This window comes from Anolis carolinensis, chromosome 1 (genome assembly GCF_035594765.1).
Source record: "Anolis carolinensis isolate JA03-04 chromosome 1, rAnoCar3.1.pri, whole genome shotgun sequence".
NCBI classification, from domain to species: Eukaryota; Metazoa; Chordata; class Lepidosauria; order Squamata; family Dactyloidae; genus Anolis; species Anolis carolinensis.
This window is the reverse complement of record NC_085841.1, coordinates 268,288,033-268,307,117: the sequence shown is the minus strand read 5'-3', so window position 1 is coordinate 268,307,117 and position 19,085 is coordinate 268,288,033. Positions and strand designations below refer to the sequence as shown.

At 39.8% G+C, this 19,085-nt stretch overlaps 1 protein-coding gene across 1 annotated transcript in view; it reads right to left on the bottom strand.

Annotated features, from left to right (window-relative positions):
- slc22a18 (solute carrier family 22 member 18) overlaps nucleotides 1–19,085 on the bottom strand; it is a 79,161-nt gene that overhangs the window by 52,167 nt on the left and 7,909 nt on the right. The window contains exon 4 of the mRNA XM_016993307.2: nucleotides 18,765–18,897. Coding sequence (XP_016848796.2) covers nucleotides 18,765–18,897 — 133 coding nt within the window. The remainder of the gene's footprint in view (nucleotides 1–18,764; nucleotides 18,898–19,085) is intronic.

The window sequence follows — 19,085 nt, the reverse complement described above, 5'->3', positions numbered from 1 at the left end:
ATGAAGAAGAATTCACATTTATTGTTGAACAAAATAATGAACATTTATTATATACTGTACAGTAGTTGTCATCACAAACCAGACAAACTGTGAATCCTATCAAGAATTTCTTGTTACTGCCATTATTTCCATGTACAACACTCTATGGTACGTATATTTACCAATCCTGCATGCTCTGGTGTTCTGTTTGGCGGACTTGCTTTCAAACAAAAACTTTGCTAGGTCTTACTTTCGGGGAAGGCCTTATATTTAGCAATTCAGCAAAACCTCTACTAGGTCTTATTTTCTGGGGATGTCTTATTTTAGGGGAAACAGGGTATATATATATATATAAATAGATTTTCTTCCATGCATTCCATTTCCTATTGAATTTCCATGTGGGAGTTAAATCTGAGTACAATTGTCAAGAGTTTCTTTTCCAACCATCTCCAAGTTGGTGACTGAATAACAGTCAAATCTGAAAGCTTAAACCTTGACTTCACTTTTGGCCAAAGCATAAAGGCCACCGTTAATGTTTCTTATCAGAATATTCTCCTTTCCCTTGAGCCTGAAGTGACATTATGTGGCCCAACTGATTCCAAAGAAGAAACCTTCTGTTTTGCCAACAGCTAAGGGCTTTATTGAGGCCCCTTCTACAATGCCATATAAACTCCAGATTATCTGCTTTGAACTGGATTATATGGCAGTGTAGATTCATATAATTCAGTTCAAAGCAGATAATGTAAATTATGTGCTTTGAATATGTGGCAGTGTAGAAGGGGCCTCTAAAGCCTGGAGGCAAGACAGCCAAATGAAACCATTTACACAAGTTCGATGTGTCTTTCACCTATTACCGTACCTTCTAAACTCCACTGCCTCTAAAAAAATTGTTTGGACTTGTCTGCACTAAAGGGAAACTGTTTTATCAACCATTTCATCTTACCTAGAAACCTGAAAATTGTACTTATGCGAGAAATATTCCGATTCATCCAAATTATATTTCTTTAGGTGAGAGGATTCCAGTAAATACAGACCCAGACCAATATTGTAAGACAAATATGCTCTTTGTAGTGGAGCTAGTAAGTGGGGAGGGGGATAATCACATTATTATGGACACAGTCTTGAGCAACCATTAGCTTGTGTATCAGCAACATACAGTCCTGTTTAGGAAACATGGTGCTTCAAGATACAGCTTGCTGAATAAAGAAGTCAAGGCCCTTGTGCTGTGTTTCGTCATTACATAAGACCATAGTGTCAGTGAAAATAGAAAGGGATCCATCAGGAACAAGGGACCTGTGGCCTTCAGGTATCAACAAATTACGATTTTCAGAATTTTTCCTTCTGGCTCAGGCCAGCAAGCCCTAAAGGAAACTGAATGGCAACAACATCTGCATCCTATCTGAATATCCTTGAATGAAATAATCAGGCACAGTAAATGATGAAACAGAAGACAATATTTTTCCAGAGAGGAAATAAAAACAATAACAAGTTGTCTAAACTCAATATCCCCTTTGGTAAGACCAGCATAAACCTTATCCCCTATTAAATGAATGGAATATTTTGGCATCTTTTAGGAGATTTTTTTCCAAAGCAGGGAAGAGTAGCAACATGTTGCCAGCTGATGTCAAAGCTCAATTTTCCAAAAAATGTAGGCTGAATTACTGGAAGAGAAGAATATTAGTTATCCTTAACCACAATATGGGAGGATGTGCATGTTTCATGCTTAACAATTTATCATTATTAACCTGGAGTGCTAGTTTATTTTGTATCTATAGTGTGGAGGCTTGCATTTTGAACAACAACTCTGGAGACCATGATTTGAATCCCAACTCAGCCATGAGTGATCTTGGGCAAGACATCTCAGCCTCAGAGGATGGCAAAAGTAACCTGCTCTGAAGAAATCCTGCCAAGACATCCGTGTAATAAATTGCCATTCGTCAGAAACACCTTGAAGGAACACAACAAGAAGCAAAATACAGAGAGCTATCCCCCCCCTCAAAAATGAAAAATAACATTATTCATTCAAGTCACGGGATTACTGATTTTCCTTACAACAGACAGTTCTTTGCATTTTGTTTTTACATTGTTAATTAGGTTTGTTCACAGAAAGTTCTCAATTACTCAGCTAACAGAAGATTCAGGAAGCTCTTTGTCAAACAATTCAGCATCTTAAGGAGGAAGAACAAACCTCTGCACTGCTGGCCTGGGATCCAACAAAACCTAGCATACTTATGGCCCAACAGAAGTTTCATTTCTATATCCTCCAAAATGTAACATAAGAAAACTGGGACATATGTGGCCAAGTAAAACTGGTGATTCGTCAAAACTGGAAAAGTTATTTATGAGGAGGAACAGAGGAGCTAGGAGAGACTGCAGCAGTTTGCTTTTGCCTAAGTTTACAGAGGTGAGAAAGATTCCACCCCTCCTGTCCTTAGCTAACCTAATCGAGGGCAAACTATTTTGCACTTTGACCTGTTTACAGGGGCAAGAGATAGATAGAAACTGGAACATTTTAAAATCAGCTAAAAAAGCAGAACAACAGAATAAATTGTGACTGCCCCTGCCAAACTGGGACAGTTAGAGGTTATGCATTTGCTTTCCATATCCAGGATGACAAAATTCAACTACCCTCAGGCAAGGACAGCCCATGTTCTCATGCTTACAGGAAAAGAACTGTCTCTGTGGTCAAGAATGTTCTGAGGCTGTCAATGAAGAGGAATCCTAGTCCAGGAAAAAATCATGTCATCCTTGGTGGAGAAAGGACACTGCCATTAATCCACCCACCACCAAAACAGATGAGGCAAAAGACTGACAAATGCAAGCCTGGACATGCCCAGCTTCCTTTCTCAGTCCATCTAAACTGCAAGGAACTTGGCAATTACATCCTCATTCCTTTCTGTCTGAGATAAAGCTGAGAGTCAATAACGAAAGCCTTATGTCACACAGCAATTGCACTTGAAATGGTTCCAAAAGATAACGCTAGGAGGAAATTAGAGCGAGACCAGCAGCTGGTCATTGCAAATGTGTGACTTGCAAGACATCAGCCAACGAAAGTTGTCCTTAGCAATGAGGTGCGTTACTCTGAGGCTCTGCATTAGTTTTATAGCTATAGCTCCATTTCTTTTTAGAAATCATATGGGTAATATGGGTAATAAAGTCAAAGCTGTTTTAAAAATCTGATCTTGGATACTTACTTTAAAGAATCAACTGCAAAAGAAGAATAGCCTTTAAGAGCACTCAGCAAGTCCAGCTCTATCATTAGGCAGAAAGAGGCGATGATCTCAGGAAATAGCTGTTGATGATCTGTTTCACTGGATCTCCCAGTAGTTGACCCTCTTTAAAGGATAGATCTATGGTCTTTAATGGTGGGGAACTACTGGAAGATCCAGAGGAATAAACCTTCACTTCAACTGTGGTAAGATTCAATTCAATTACAAATACCAGAGTGAAACAGGGCCTTGTACTCTTGGTAAGGTAAAGGTTTCCCCCTGACATTAAATCTATACAAGTCCAACTCTGGAGGTAGGTGCTCATCACCATTTCTAAGCTGAAGAGCTGGCACTGTCCGTAGATATTTCCAAGGTCATATGTCCGGCATGGCTGTATGGAGCGCCATTATCTTCCCACCGGAGCGGTACCTATTGATCTACTCATATTTGCATGTTTTTGAACTGCTAGGTTGGCAGAACCTGGGGCTGACAGTGGGAGCTCACCCCACTCCCTGGATTCTACTCTTAGTAGTACTGTAAAAAAAATTAAGTTTAGTAGATGTTACTTATTTCCAAGTTGTGTGACATCTACATCCACTAGAATTTCTTCTTCTGCACAACCATGAAAAGTTTAGAAGCCCTTGCCACTTTACAGTCTGGCAACCCCCACTAAAATAAAATTCACTGCATTTGGGGCAAGTGGGGAAAGGATGTTCTCTTGTCTTTGAGGCAAACAGGAAGGCAGTGCCATGGTCTCCACTGTCAGCTGTCTTTGGGTATCATGAAAGCGCAGGAAATAGTTTTTGTGTAATTTGCATCACAGTTATGCCATGCATAGTATGTAACAAATAATCGTCTATTGCTATGAAACGCAGCAACTGCCTTTGTCACCTGTGGTATGGTGTGGAGAGAGCCAACATGAATGTTGGACAACTAGTCTAAGGTTTGAATCCCTGCTTGGTCATGGACACCCTCTGGGTGACCTTAGGCAAGGCATACTCTCTCAGCCTTTGAGGAAGGCAAAGGCAACCCCCCTCCGAGCAAACCTTGCTAAGAAAGCCCAGTATTACATTCATCATAAGTTGGAAAATGACTTGAAGGCACACAACAAGAACAAAGTGTGGTGCGGGGGCTGGCCATGGGGACTATCACAATGAATGTCTGCATTTTGAAAATTGTACTATAATGTCACCGGAAGGGAAATGTCCTTCTTCCATGGCCCATTATGTACAACACGCATCTATAGCATCACAGCAGGCACCACTTATGAAATCTAGAGCATCATTTCCTGCACTCCAAGGAAGCCATGAACTCTGACGTGAGATTTCTTTGGAAATCGGACAGCTGTTCTTGCCTGTAGTCAAAGAGTAAAAATGTGGTGGGGCTCAGAAGACATTGGATGGAACAGTCATGATGTGTTTTTTGGGTTTTTGTTTTCCTTTCAGAACACTGTTGAAACTCCCTGTTATTTGGCAGCGTAGGCATATGCATACAGATCAAAGAATTGTTGGTTATAAAGGGCAGAGAGAATATTCCCCCCATGATGTGAAAGGTTTTTTTTCTTCTGTGCCCTTCCCCTGCGGCTGACATTTGCATCCTTCAGCGATGACATAAGGAACACTGGGAACAAAAAACTTCTTTATATTCTGAAATTTCTCCAGTCATTTCTTTTGCATATCTATAGGCGTCAACTGCTGAGGAAGGAAGTTTAACTAGGCCATTAAATAGCTTTAAATTCTCAAAAACCCAAACAGCAGAAAGGCACATAAAAAGGATACATTGGCTGGATTAAACAAGGCATTGCTTATTTACAAGGGACTTCTGGTTTGCTTTGAAGTTTTTCCTAAACACAAGACGTCATGAGCTGGAAGGCGATGAGGCTAAGTTGGAAGCTGAGCTCAGACCATCTCTCCTTTTGGGTAAACCAATATCCTACCCCAGGACCAATATCCAAGCCCTATAAGTGCAATTTTTGACAAGTTTCCTCAAAAATGAATCTGACTATATTTAGTGAATTTTGTATGTGTGTGCCTTTAAGTCACCTCCTGATTTATGACAACCTTATGAATTTCAAAGGGTTTTCTTAGACAAGGGATGCCCATTCGTAATTTTGCCAGTTCCCTCTTTAGAATTATTTCCTACAGCAACTGATATTTCTCTCTGATTTCTTTAAGAATGAGTTTTCATGAGTTCAATCTATTTCTTCAGATGTCATGGTGTAGTACAGTATGAAGCTCCAAGTACTGAAGAACAATTGCCTAACTTGGGTGGGATTGGAGTATGCGATACAGAAAGATGCAAACTGTGACCCTGATAATAAAGCAACACAGTCATCTTTTTCTTCAACGTATACAACAGATTATAATCCAAGCAGAGTTTGATTCAGAATGTGGAAAGTTTGACCATAGGGCAAATCAAATCTAACATTCCCTTCACCTACCCTATCATTGAAATATGCCATTGTTAAGGACAGGTAAAAACAAGTTTGGGTTTGAACCTTGTCCTCTGTGGTGAACAGAGACAGCCATGCATAAACCACACTGAGTCTCCACAGCAAAGGAAGGATTCAATGTCTGGATACTTCACATACCATTGGCACATTTACTCTCAAAGAGTGGTATGGTAATTGATGAGAACTTTACATAAGAGAATGCTGGTGAAACTCAAAACGTGCTCTAAGCCATGGAAACGGTACATTTAACATCATTGGCGTCAGTGGAATTTCATTTTTATGCCAATACAAATGGATACAGAGAAAGACTGGATGAGGACGAGGAAGAAGGGGAGGAGCAGAACTGGATTTTGGTGGAATGACGAAGGGCATACTGGATTAGATTCGATAAATAAAAAATAAGAATAAGAATAGCTGAGAAAAAAATCAAACAGGAGAAAACCAGTGTTTTGTGTTGATGCAGGATTTGTAACAAGATAAACTCAGATTAGCTTTATGAAGAATGCAGACAGGAAAAGACAATAAAACACAGCCGTTCAACATAATCCCTAGTAACTGGACACATTAAATGTCCTTCTCTACCTGCAACCCCCCCCCCTCCTAAAACATTCCTATCTATTGGTCTCTATTTGCATGCATGAAACACAAATCTACATAGATCAGGGATGAAGAAAGTGCTGCTATAAAATATGGAGTCATATTCAAAATGCAGCAATGCTTAACACTAAGGAGTCAAGAATGATTCAGAGTGGGCAGTAGAAAGAGGGTTAGATAGTGAGAGTAATCCAAAGGCACCTTCTTGCTTGTCTACTGTGATGTAAATGGATACTCAAGGATGTTCCCCATATCACAGAGAAAGGTGGTTCCAAAGGATTGTGATGGGCTGCTGTTTTTAATTCAAAAGACTCTCCTGATATATGAAAAGATGGGATATACCGCAAATATAATAAACAAATACTTTCTTCAACATTTTTCAATTTGGATCAGTCTGCCAAAGCAGGGCCTCACTCTTTACTGTGCTAATTAATGTTGAAAACTATTGTTTCTTGGATTAGTGTAGAATAAACAGAAACTGTTCACTCTACACATTAATCAGAATCAGAGGGATGGCAGTAAGTTTTGGAGTATAGGCCCTCAACCAGACAGTCTATGCTCATTATGGGTAATCACTTTTGGCCGAGTATGATTGCCTTCCACAGTTCGAGTCTTTCCCATTGAGGATATATATTTCTAGATGGAAGGCAGTCACAACAAGGGCTTGCTCGGTGTGACTTTCTTTTGGCATGTGTCTTCCATTCACCCTGTATTTGTGCTTCTTCAAAATGCATGGCACCATTGGTCTCTATACCAAAGAGTCTAAAAGTGTAGAGGGAAATTTTGATCAAAAGATTTTTCATCTTTGCCAATAACAGATCTTTTATGAAGCCACCCCCAATACTTTGGATAGGGTGGTTCATAAGAATGCATTGTTGCTGAGAAAAATCAATTTCCCCTCCAGTTACTGTGGATATTGCAGTTAACTGAGAGAGAAGAGGGGAATTCATGGGTGGTGGCAGAAGATGTCATAGTCCCGCTTATCAAAACATTGTGAGGCTACAAACTTGCAATCCCTGACTCCATAACTGATCAGGATTGAGGAAAGAGGAATACATCCCACCAGATGATTTATCAGTGAACTGTACAAGCTTTTGTAGATTGGAGCATGTTACCACAAAGGCATAGAATATGGTAGGTTGCAGCCAAGGGCGGCTCAAGCCATACGCCAACTACACGGTGGCGGAAGGCACAAGAGCAGGCGGAGCCTGGAAGGCTGCAGCGCCGGCCTCCCTCCCTCCCTCCCTGGCTCCCCCCGCCCTCTTTGTGCCTTGCCCCTTTAACTGTGTCCTCGGGGCACCTCTCTCTCTTTTCCACCCTCCGACGACCAGAAGCAGCAGCAGAAGCAGCAGCAGAGGGCTCAGCCCTTTGTTTCCCGCTGCCACTGCTGCCGGGCTTCTGGATCCCCTGGCACCCTCCCTCTTCTCCCTACCTCCTTCCTCTTTTCCCTACTCTCCCTTTCTGCAAGGAGGGCATGCCTTGCAGCCAGGCTTTGAAGCTGCAAGGCTATTTAATGCTAATCAAGGTGGCCAATTGCAACATTCACACCTGCCTCAGACAAGAGTTCTTTTTCCCACCCTGAACATTCCACAGATATATAAACCCCACTTGCCTTGTTTCCAACAGACCTCGCAACCACTGAGGGTGCCTGCCATAGATGCAGGCAAAACATCAAGAGAGAATGCTTCTGGAACATGGGCATATAGCCCATGGGACCCGCTATCTTGATCGGATCACTAGTGGGCCGCAGAGGGGGCGGGGCCTAAGGGCACAGAGGGCACGCCCCTCCCCAAAGACCACGCCCCCCCCCCCACTTCCCCTGCTTCTGAAGGAGGCTGAAGACTGAAGTTCAGGGAAGAAGAAAGAAAAAAGGCGGGAGGGAGAGGGAGAAAAAAGAGATGAAAGCAGGCAAAGGGGGAAGGAAGAGAAGAGAGAAAAAGAATGATTGGGTTGCTATGAGTTTTCAGGGCTGTATGGCCATGTTCCAAAAGCATTCCCTCCTGACGTTTCGCCTGCATCTATGGCAGGCACCTCAATGGTTGTGAGGTCTGTTGGAAACAAGGCAAGTGGGGTTTATATATCTGTGGAATATTCAGGGTGGGACAAAGAACTCTTGTCTGAGGCACCTTGATTAGCATTAAATAGCCTTGCAGCTTCAAAGCCTGGCTGCTTTCTGCCTGGGGTAATCCTTTGTTGGGATTGTTTCCTGACTGGAACTCCTCTGTTTTCTAAATGGTGTTCTTTATTTACTATACTGATTTTAGAGTTTTTAAAATACTGACGTTTTGCCCACATCTACTAAGTTTGTCCCCACTTCAAGTAAGTCACCCCAGCCTTGCCATCAGAGTTGTCAGAGGTTGAGAAGAAGGTCTGCTCATCATTCTCATGCTCAGCAGAGGACAAGGACCATAGTTATCATGCTGAGCATATTCTCCAAAATGCCAAAGCCTAGTTACTGTAGCCCTATTCAAGCTTCTATCTGAGTAAGAAGGCTAAAACTACCATATTTACATCAATCTCAGCCACACCCTTTTTGCCTAAAAGACTATGCCAAAATTGAGGTGCACATTACATTTGTGTAATACGGTAAAGACAAGGGGGTTGCTGTGAGCTTTCTAGGCTGTATGGCCATGTTCCAGAAGCATTCTCTCCTGACGTTTCGCCTGCATCTATGGCAGGCATCCTTAGAGGTTGGAAACTAGTCAAGTGGCATTTATATATCTGCAGAAAGTCCAGGGTGGGAGAAAGAAAGAACTCTTGTCTGTTGGAGGCAGGTATAAATGTTTCAATTGCCCACCTTGATTAGCACTGAATAGCCTTTCAGCTTCAAAGCTTGGCTGCTTCCTGCCTGGAGGAATCCTTTGTTGGGATGATATTATTATTATTATTATTATTATTATTATTATTATTATTATTATTATTATTATTATTAGGCCTTGCTCCAGGGAAGGTTCTTCTGCCGTGGCTCCCTACCTACCTATCTACCTTGCCACACATTCTCCACATTGTGTGTATGTGTATGTATATATAAGATATATATGTGTGTGTGTGTGTGTGTGTGTGTGTGTGTGTGTATGTGTGTGTGTTCTATTCACCTCTACCTTCTACCTTTTATTTTTCAGTGATTGTTTGGGGGGGGGGGGCAAAAATACTGCTTGCTTACACTTGAAAATTACCTAGGGCTGGCCCTGGTTGCAGCACAGAACAACTTATGCTCAGATAAATCTATTGGTCTTGAAGCCTCCACTTGAATCCTTCATTACCATTCACTGCAACATACCCATCTGGAAGCTGTGGTCATCAGAAAAGAAGAAAAAGGTTGTGCCTTTGTCCGGCACATCACTACAGGGAAACTGCAGGGCAAAGTATGTGTACACAGTGAAGACTGAAGACCTAAAAAAATAGTCCCCCTTTGAAAAAAGTGGTGGGACCATGGACTGAAAAGGTTTTAAAATAAAACTAAGAAGAGCACCCAGAATCTTGTTTTATGTGTTTTGAACAAAGAAGTCCCATAAAGCAAGACAAACAGATAAGGTAAATCCATACTGGTTACAGATCCAGTTTCAAATTGCTTTGCAGCAGGTCCACCCCCTCCTTCTAGGACCAGATACAGACATTGTTAAACCAAATCTCCAAGGGATTTACTGAATAGTGCTCCGCATTTGAGTAAAACTGGAAGAAGGAGCACCTCTGCTTCTGTGCAACCATTTGATGCAGAGAGCTTGAAAAGGCAAGGGTCAGGAAAATGTGGCCCCTGAGCTGTTTGTGGCCTCCAGGTTCACATACTCTTTGGAAATACTACATTGGGTCACGGGAGAGAGCCTTCTCAACTGTGGAAACTCAACTGTGAAATTCCTTTTCGCTTGGGGGCCTCATTGATGTCAACACTCATCTCCTTCAGATGTGAAAACTTGACTACTCATTTTGGGTCTCATTAATTCAAACACTGTTGCATATAGTTTTTTAAACAAATTTTTAAGTTGTGCTGTTTAATACGTTTTTAAATTATTGTAATTATTTTATGCTTTTAATTGTTTAACTTGTTTTAATGTTATATGTCTGAGATCCTTTGGATAGAGATGGGTAGAACGATCTTAATAAATATGAGAAGGAACATCTTTCCCCATATGTGCCTGACATGTGGGGGAGATGGGGGGCTTCCTTCATGTTCCACCAGTGAAATCAGTACAATATTTTGGGACACGGGAGAGGGCCATCTCACCTGAGGCACCCCAATGTGTCATTATGCATTGTTAAAAATTGGCATTTCATCAAAGCCTTTGAGTTTCATTGGCACACCTCAAATAACGTGTACATGGTTAACCTTTTCTTTTAAAAGTTTTAAAACTTTTTATTGATTTTTAATATGTTTTTGGTTAATTTAATTATTTTAAATGTGCAATTCCTTGGCACCTTCACAGACACTGCTTTGTTCTACCCACAACAGCTAAGATATGCAGAGCCATACTATGGCTTTTGGATTTCCCCTCTAATGGACAGTCATGGCTGCCAACTGTTACTTTATGAGCCACTTTTGAATTTTTGGCTCTTCATATGAAAACAAGAGTAGTAAGTTCCTGTGAGACAACTCTGCTGCCCAAGATAAAATTCGGTTAAGTCCTTAAAGAGCCAGAGAAAAGGTGGAAATATAAGATAGGGGAAATATAGTATAGGGGAAGATGGCTGGAGACTGTTAGACAAAAGTAGCAAGAGCCCATGTAGACGGCCTCTTCACAGACAATAATAAGGATTTTCACTAACGCAGAGTGTTTGCATTGGAGGTTTATTGTTCTTCTCTGATTACAGATGGGGAATTAAAGCTGAGAAAGGTTGAATTGCCAAGTTCACACCATGAATCCATTGGCTGTAAGGGGATTCAAATCTAGGTCCAAGTCCAGCTCTCTCTTCAGTGCTAAAAGATCATATCTCACTTTGTCATGCTCCCAGTCTGACTTCACTTCTCGCCTCTCCTGGGTATTTTTTTTTATTTTTAGAAATGGTATGCCATATGTAGGCTCACCGTGTGACTGGGAATAGTAGTAGGACATTCATTAGAACAATTCATGGTCTGCATATGTATCTCATATGCACACAAAATGCATCACACAGAACAGAAGAAGGTTTCAGTTTAGCAATTATTTAGATTTTCAGTGGTTCTGCGGTGGGTTTTTTTCGTGCCAGGAGCGACTTGAGAAACTGCAAGTCACTTCTGGTGTGAGAGAATTGGCCATCTACAAGGATGTTACCCAGGGGATGCCCGGATGTTTTCATGTGGTAGTGACACTAAGTAGAAAATTGAAATCTGGTTGCTCTTCTAGATTACATTCGCTGGAAAAAAGTGCCATTTTGAGCATTCAGGATGCTGAAATTCTGGTAAATCTGACAAATAGTTAAGCCTCCAGCCATGGGAACCTCATCCTTCAAAATGCCATGTCATCAAGAACAAAAGGTTTTATTATATCCTGTGCCAACAATGCAAACTGCTTGGCTAATCAGTAGCATCATTCCAAGCTGTAAAAATACCAGAATTTCTACTGTAACACAGAGAAAGAAGAACGAGATTGCTCAAGCAAGAATGGGGAAATTGTCTAGAAATAGAGCAGAGGTCTCAAGACCTTTGTACTGCTTCTTCCATGGTCCCATGATTATCCTTTTAAACACCCACAGATTTTCCATGCCACTGTCATGTCACTGAAATTCTCCAGAGCTGTTACATATAGACATGGGAAAGAAACATGTACTATCTCCACACTACACAATTACAGCAGCTTGATGCTGCTTTAATCCTATCTTTACTATATGATCCTGGAATTTGTAGTTTGCTTAGAAATTCTCTCTTTGATTGAAAGATCAGTGGTTCGAATCTGCGGGACGGGGTGAGCTCCCATTGATAGTCCTAGCTTCTGCCAACCTAGTAGTTTGTAAACATACAAATGTGGGTAGATCAATAGGTACCACTCTGGCAGGAAGGTAACAGCACTCCGTGCAGTCATGCCGGCCACATGACCTTGGAGGCATCTACGGACAACGCCGGCTCTTCAGTTTGGAAATGGGTATGAGCACAACCCACAGAGTCGGACTTAATATCAAGGGGAGACCTTTACTTTTACCTTAGAAATTCTCTAGTTCCCTGAAATACAATACTAGAGTTTTCTGTCCAGAAAACTACAATCTCCAGGATTCTATAGGATGTAGGCATGATAGCTAGTGGTATGATTACACAGTGTTGATACATTCATGGAGAAATGAAAGCATTACTTGAACATGAATATCCTTTCCCTTAGTTGTACTCGATCTTACATTCTATTTATTGTGGTGAAACATGCAATATTGATTAGCTAACATAATGACAAATAATTTAATCACTCAAGAAATAAAGCTGACAGCAAATTATTCTAGTCCAGTGTCTATCAATAAGAAGAGGCAATTGTCAGTTTGACTGGGAGGATTGGCTGCAAGGGTGCTCTTTTATATACAGTCAGCTCTCCACATCTGCAGATTTGGTTTTTTTCATTTTTGAATATTCTCTAAGTTTCTCAGTGCAACACTATGGTCAATTTTTGGATCAACTGTTATGCAGCCATTGTATACTGCAAACATATCAAAGCATAAAATGTCCTGATTCATCATCATTCTTTTCTTCTTGGTCCTGCTTCCACTAAGCCTGGAAAACCAAATTGAGGATTCTGAAAGTTACAAGTCCAAAAATGAACTTTTCAAGCTCTGATTACATTTCACACTAAAATTTATGCCGAAGAATCGAAACCCTGCAGGCTGCCCTAAGATTCAGATACAGAATTTAGAGCCAAGAACATCAGACAAAGAACTGAATCAAATATTGCATTTTCTTCTTCTGTGTCAAAATTAAGTACATCAGCCCTCATTGGCGTGTTAAAAATGCAATGGATCATAGCAAAGAAAATGCAAAGTGAGCAAAAATTTCCAGTGACATTCTTTTCCCATGCCATCACAGCAAACAAAGAGGGGATAATTTCAGAACAGTAAGACATGAATACGTTTCTTGGTTGCAAACAACAGAAAGCTAGTGGAACTTTATAGGAAATTATGCAACTCAAAATACAACAAGGCCTTCTTGTAACACTCTGGAATGTGTTAGGAGGATGGGACCAGAACATTAGGCCAATCCCTTTCTTTCACAGGGGCTCCAGTGTGTTTCTGGATAGTCACACTATTGCAAAGCTTTTCCTACTTGTACGATTTATCATTTACGGATGTTCTCTACAACCCCACCCATTGCTGACATCGTTGACACAACAGACCTTCTAGTGAATTTAAATACTCCTTTGGGTCAACAGAATTGTAGATACACATGTTGGGTAGCACTGAAATATCCAAGATGGGACATCAAGCTAGGATAAGCCCTGAAACTGAATATAAAAACAAACAGACCACAAACAATAACTTTGTCCAAAGGATCTATCAGGACGTAGCAGTGCTTTCACTCCCACTTACAAACAACACTGGTAGAGAGAGTGATGAAGTTTATTTTAAGCTTCAATATTTAATAGAATTCAGAGCTGTGCGGACTACTACGAAGTGCACATGAACAATATCTAACGCATATATGGTAAAGTTTATTCAAGGTCTTCCCTCCACTTTTAACAGTACTTTCATAGTTAAAATCATAAGTTTGGCCACCGATGTGATATGAACACTTATGAAAGTATGTTCACATTTAAGGCAAAGTTATAAGGTTATTCTAAATTGTTCCTGAACTTTCATAGGCACTAGAATTTCCTATCGTTGGTTAAAAAAGGAACAAAATGTTAAAAAGCTAGCAATAGCACAGTTTTGAAAAATTATGAAGGAGAAAATGCAGCAAAAGCAAAATTGTGTTATTCCTTAGAGGTATTTAAATAAAAAAATACTGTTCCTGGCTCATGCAGAAAGATTTTGTAAAAGAAGTGGAGCATAGAAGACTGTGTGTAGGAACACTCATCCCTCCATTTCACTGAAACTATTCAACATGGGCAAATCAGACAGATCCCATCCCACATGTTTTTAAGCGCTTTCCAGGTGCACCGGGAGCTAAGAAGACAATTTCTCACCAACTCCTATTCCCTCTCATTTCTCAACAATTCTAATACAATTCAATGACTAAACACCATGGACTGACAACTGGAAGTACTCCAGTTTCGTGTGAAGGGTTCTGTGGTACTTCATCTTTGAACTGCATTAGAAGTATGTATAAATAGGGGGCAGGAGGGGGGGCGAGCTTGTGTGCAATGAAATCCACAATTGCCCCATCCCTATAGTAGGGATAGAGATCTCTGACTCCCGACATTTTAAACCAACTCCCACCAAACTTGACTGTCGCCTATGTTAACTGCAATTTATGGTGACTGTAGTCCAAAATATTTGAAAAGCAAAAGGCTCCCTACTCCTGGTTCTAGTGCAGTTATTCCCAAACTCTAGTGCTCCTGGTGTTTTGGACTTTAACTTTCAGATCCTCAGCTACTTTGGCCAATGAGTAGGAATTCTGGGGGGTGGTTTAAAATACCTGGAAGTTCAGAATTTGGGAAATACTGCTTTCATCCTATGCATTACACTTCTAGTTTATGGTGCATTAAAAATGAGATTTACTTTTGAATAATTGCACCTTAGAAATATCGCATAAATGTTTCAAAGAGGGACAGAGAAGGAAACATAATATACATTAAAGTAAACTTTAGCCATGTTTCAACACCTGAATATGCTGTCTGAATTTAAAATAGAATTAAAGACCAGTCTCTTCCAGCAGCTAATTTTAAATTATGATTTTTAAATTATGTATTGATTGTTTGATTATTTATTAATTGTATAAGTTACTTTGAATTGATTTTTTAACTGGGTTATGCATTATAATGTTTTAAACTGATAGTGCATGTTTTACTATTAATATGTCGTTGTTCCCTGCCTTGATTCATGGAGAGAGGTGAGTAAGAAATAATAATAATAATAATAATAATAATAATAATAATAATAATAATAATACAAAAAACCCTACTCATAGGCAACTTGTTTTTACTAACAGGCAGCTTATATTATTTCTTTGGTATTTGTGCTTACTTTTGTGATTAAGCAGTATGTAATATAAAACTTTAGAAAAGCAACTCAGATATCATCATTATCATTACTGAAGACACAGTTTTAAAATATTCAAATGTTACTATCAGGTTGTAATCCCAAACAAATATTAAAATAGTCTGAATAAGATTCTTCCACTCATCATATTCCATTAACAAACAAAAATGTATTACTTAAGTCTTTTCACTGAGCTACCGCTCAGCATGGATTCTGATTGCTTTCCCAGTCTTTATAGTTAATTGAATATGAAAACAAGCCTAAATAACTGCATTTGTACACATATATTTTGTTTTGTCTTTGCACATAGCTATGTAAAATGCCATATGCACTGAAAATATGTGTATGTGAAAACAGCAGTCTTTCCTTGTGAGAAGCCTCTGCACAGGGTTTTGCTTTCATGGCACAATACAATTCCTCAAACTTTCCCTAAGCCTTGAGCACCACCTAGTGGGTATCAGAGTGAAATATTCCATTATCATGCTATATTTTCATGGTGGTGAGGCAAGAGGCTATGTTGACTATAATGGTGCTACTAGTTGGCTCTCCCATGTCAAGCAGGCGTTTGCTGAGGAGCCAGACTAAATGTGACTAACAGTATTCATGGTAGCAGAGGATCACTCAGAGATAATGGCAAAGGTACCGTAGCTAATTCTTGTTAGAACTGTGAAGAAGGGGGGATAATAAATGCGTTTTTGACATCTTTTACCATGAAAGCCCTATGATAAGACAGTCAAAAATGAAAGAAGAGAAAGTCAGAAGATGAGATTCACGAGCCAGAGAGCTCTCACCAAACTACTGCGGTAGATCAGAACACAACTATGAGTAGTGCTATGGTTAATGATGCAACTGGACTCAAGCTGAAACAGCTCCATGATTAGATTCATAGCCTTTTATACTTTATACTTTGTTGAACAATGTTTGGTGTGATATTCAGTTGCTTTAAATGTGGTTGCACTTGATATATGCCTGATTTGGGTATACTTCTGGTTCCTTTGATGACTTATGCTAAGAGCTGGACATGGGGAGAGTGCTCCAATTGTCTCTGCAGGACTTCTCAGCAGCATTCAGTAACTCTGAAAATGGCATCCTTCTGAGCCATTTAGTGGGAACTTCCGTTTTGTAGTGGTTTGGTCCTATTTAGCTGGATATTCTCACAAGGTGACACTGGGGCACTAGCCACTATAAAGTCATTCAGTATTCAACAGCATTCAACATCATCCTTGATGTCTTTTAACATTTACATGAATCTGCTAAAATGTCTGAGTTCTATCACTGTGCAGGTGATATATAGCTCTATCTTTTTTTCAGTTGATGGCAAAGAGAACTGTGTAATTTTTGAATAATTGTCTGGAGGCAAGAGCCAGTGTGGTTTGAGCATTCGACTACCACTCTGGAGACCAGGGTTTAAATTCCCAATCAGTTACGAAAACCCACTGGGTAATCTTGGGCAAATAATAATAATAATAATAATAATAATAATAATAATAATAGACACTTGGGAAGTGTTCGACTTGTGATTTTGTGATACGAAATCCAGCATATCTATCTTGTTTGCTGTGTCATAATAAAATAATAATATTATAATAATAATAATAATAATAATAATAATAATAATAATAATTTTATTTTTATACCCCGCCCCATCTCCCCGAAGGGACTCGGGGCGGCTTACATGGGGCCAAGCCCAGTCCACAACAAAAAGACAAAGCAATAAAACAGATCAAATAACAATAAAAACAAGTCATAAAAATCACATACAAGGACAAAAGATAAAATCTTAGATAAAATCTAGAAAAACCAGAGTCTCTTGGTCTTAAAGGAAAGAAAAAGAAATCCCCTTTGAAGAAATCTTACAAACAGATCCCCACTGGAGAATCACCTTTGGGCCATCATAAGTTGGAAACAACTTGAAGACATACAACAATAATGAGGGACTTGATGTGGGTGAATAAAGTGAAATTCAGTCTAAACAAGATGGACAAGTTACTAAAATTTATTCAGTGACTACTGCTAGAGAAAAATGCAGCAGTCAGAATATAGGTTTTAGAGATCATATATTACCACCCATGAAATTAACTATGCTGCATTGTCTGCACATTTTCCCCAACCAAGGTGTTGTTTGTGATCTACAAAGCCCGACATCTGTAAGACCACCTCCTCCCATATGAACCTACTTGCATGCCCATCCACTAAGAGAGTCTAGGTTGAAGGATACATAAGGTAGGGTCTCATATATGGAAGGGCTTCCCAAGTGAAGGCAGGTTTTGGTTCCATGCCTTTTTGAGTTTTTGACAGTTAAAGTTGTGTAGTTCAGGTGGAAATTGGCTTTTCAATTTTTTTTTTGCAAATAATTTCTAAAAGTATTTATCATTACTCAGCAATCCAAGGTTCCTGAGGTGAAAGGTAACATACAAAAGCCAACAACACAACAACAACAACAACAACAACAACACACTTAAAATACACACCCATTTTCTTTTGTGTCATGAGCTAAAAAATGAGGCAATTTAAAGGCCCTTTCACAAAGCACCTTTTCAGATACTGAATTAAAAGTAGCAGCACTGAATGTTATTTTCCTTCTGTGTAAAAATGATATGAAGTGGTATTGTGAGAAAATTAACTGACACCTTAGAAACTGGGGCATCCAAAGTAGTCTTTAGTCAAAATTCTGAAAAGAGAAGCCATGAACAAGAATTACAAAGCAGCAGATCGTGACATTTCATGGGCAGGGAACTCAGCATTCATCTTGGACTTTGATTCCTTGAAGCTGTTAACTCTCTTCCAAATGCTGCTGTGGAATGCCTTTAAAACAAGTTTCCAGAAGCAGACCGCATATTCAAAGATACATTATCATGTCACTTGAAACTAAAGGTAAGCAGTTTAACACATCAACATTTATTGGGTATTTCTGTTCTTGCTGGGATCAAGCTCATATCATGTTCTTGGCCTGCCTAGAAATTCTGGTTCTGAGAACATGCCTTTTCTCACTTTTATCTTCCTTATTGTTGCATGACACATATTTGAAAGTGACACACCCTTGATGGCCTTGCCTCAGACTTTGCCCTTTCTTAGCTCTGAGTACACATCTGCCTCCATTTATTTTGAAGCTGTAATTCCCTTTGGCAACCTAGTTATGCATTATTTACAAATAGCTATGAAGAGAGAAAGCCAGCCGGGTATAGTGTTTTGAGTTTTGGACTAGGTCTAGGATTCTGGAGATGAGATTTTGAATGCTCACTCAGTCATGGACAAGTCGGTCTTTCACCCTTAGACAAAGGTAATGGAATTTTCTCTCTGGAAAGATAACCCTATGAGAGTGTTGCCATAAGTCAGAGCAAATTTAAAGGCATATAAAAACAACAGGGAGGGAAAGATATTCCCTATCGCTTTAGGTGTGTGCATTGTACAAGATCAAAACAAGAAATAATACTGTAGATACTCACCCGAAATTGGTGGCCAAGGTGCCACCAAGCGAAGATCCGATGATTATTCCTACTCCAAAACAGAGCCCAAGTTTTCCTAAAGCATCAGCACGTTTGGCAGGAGTGGTTAAATCTGTTATGACCATCTGGGCACCTCCAAAAATAATGGAAAATGACTGGTTCTTATTACAATAAGGAAAAGAAGACATGGCTTTCCCCTTTAAAATAAGGTAGAGACAAATTCACGGGCTTATCCAAATCATTACGGACCATATATGTAAAACTCCATCTAATTTGACCACAAGTACAAATTAGCAATGCAAGATGTCCTGACATCTAGGG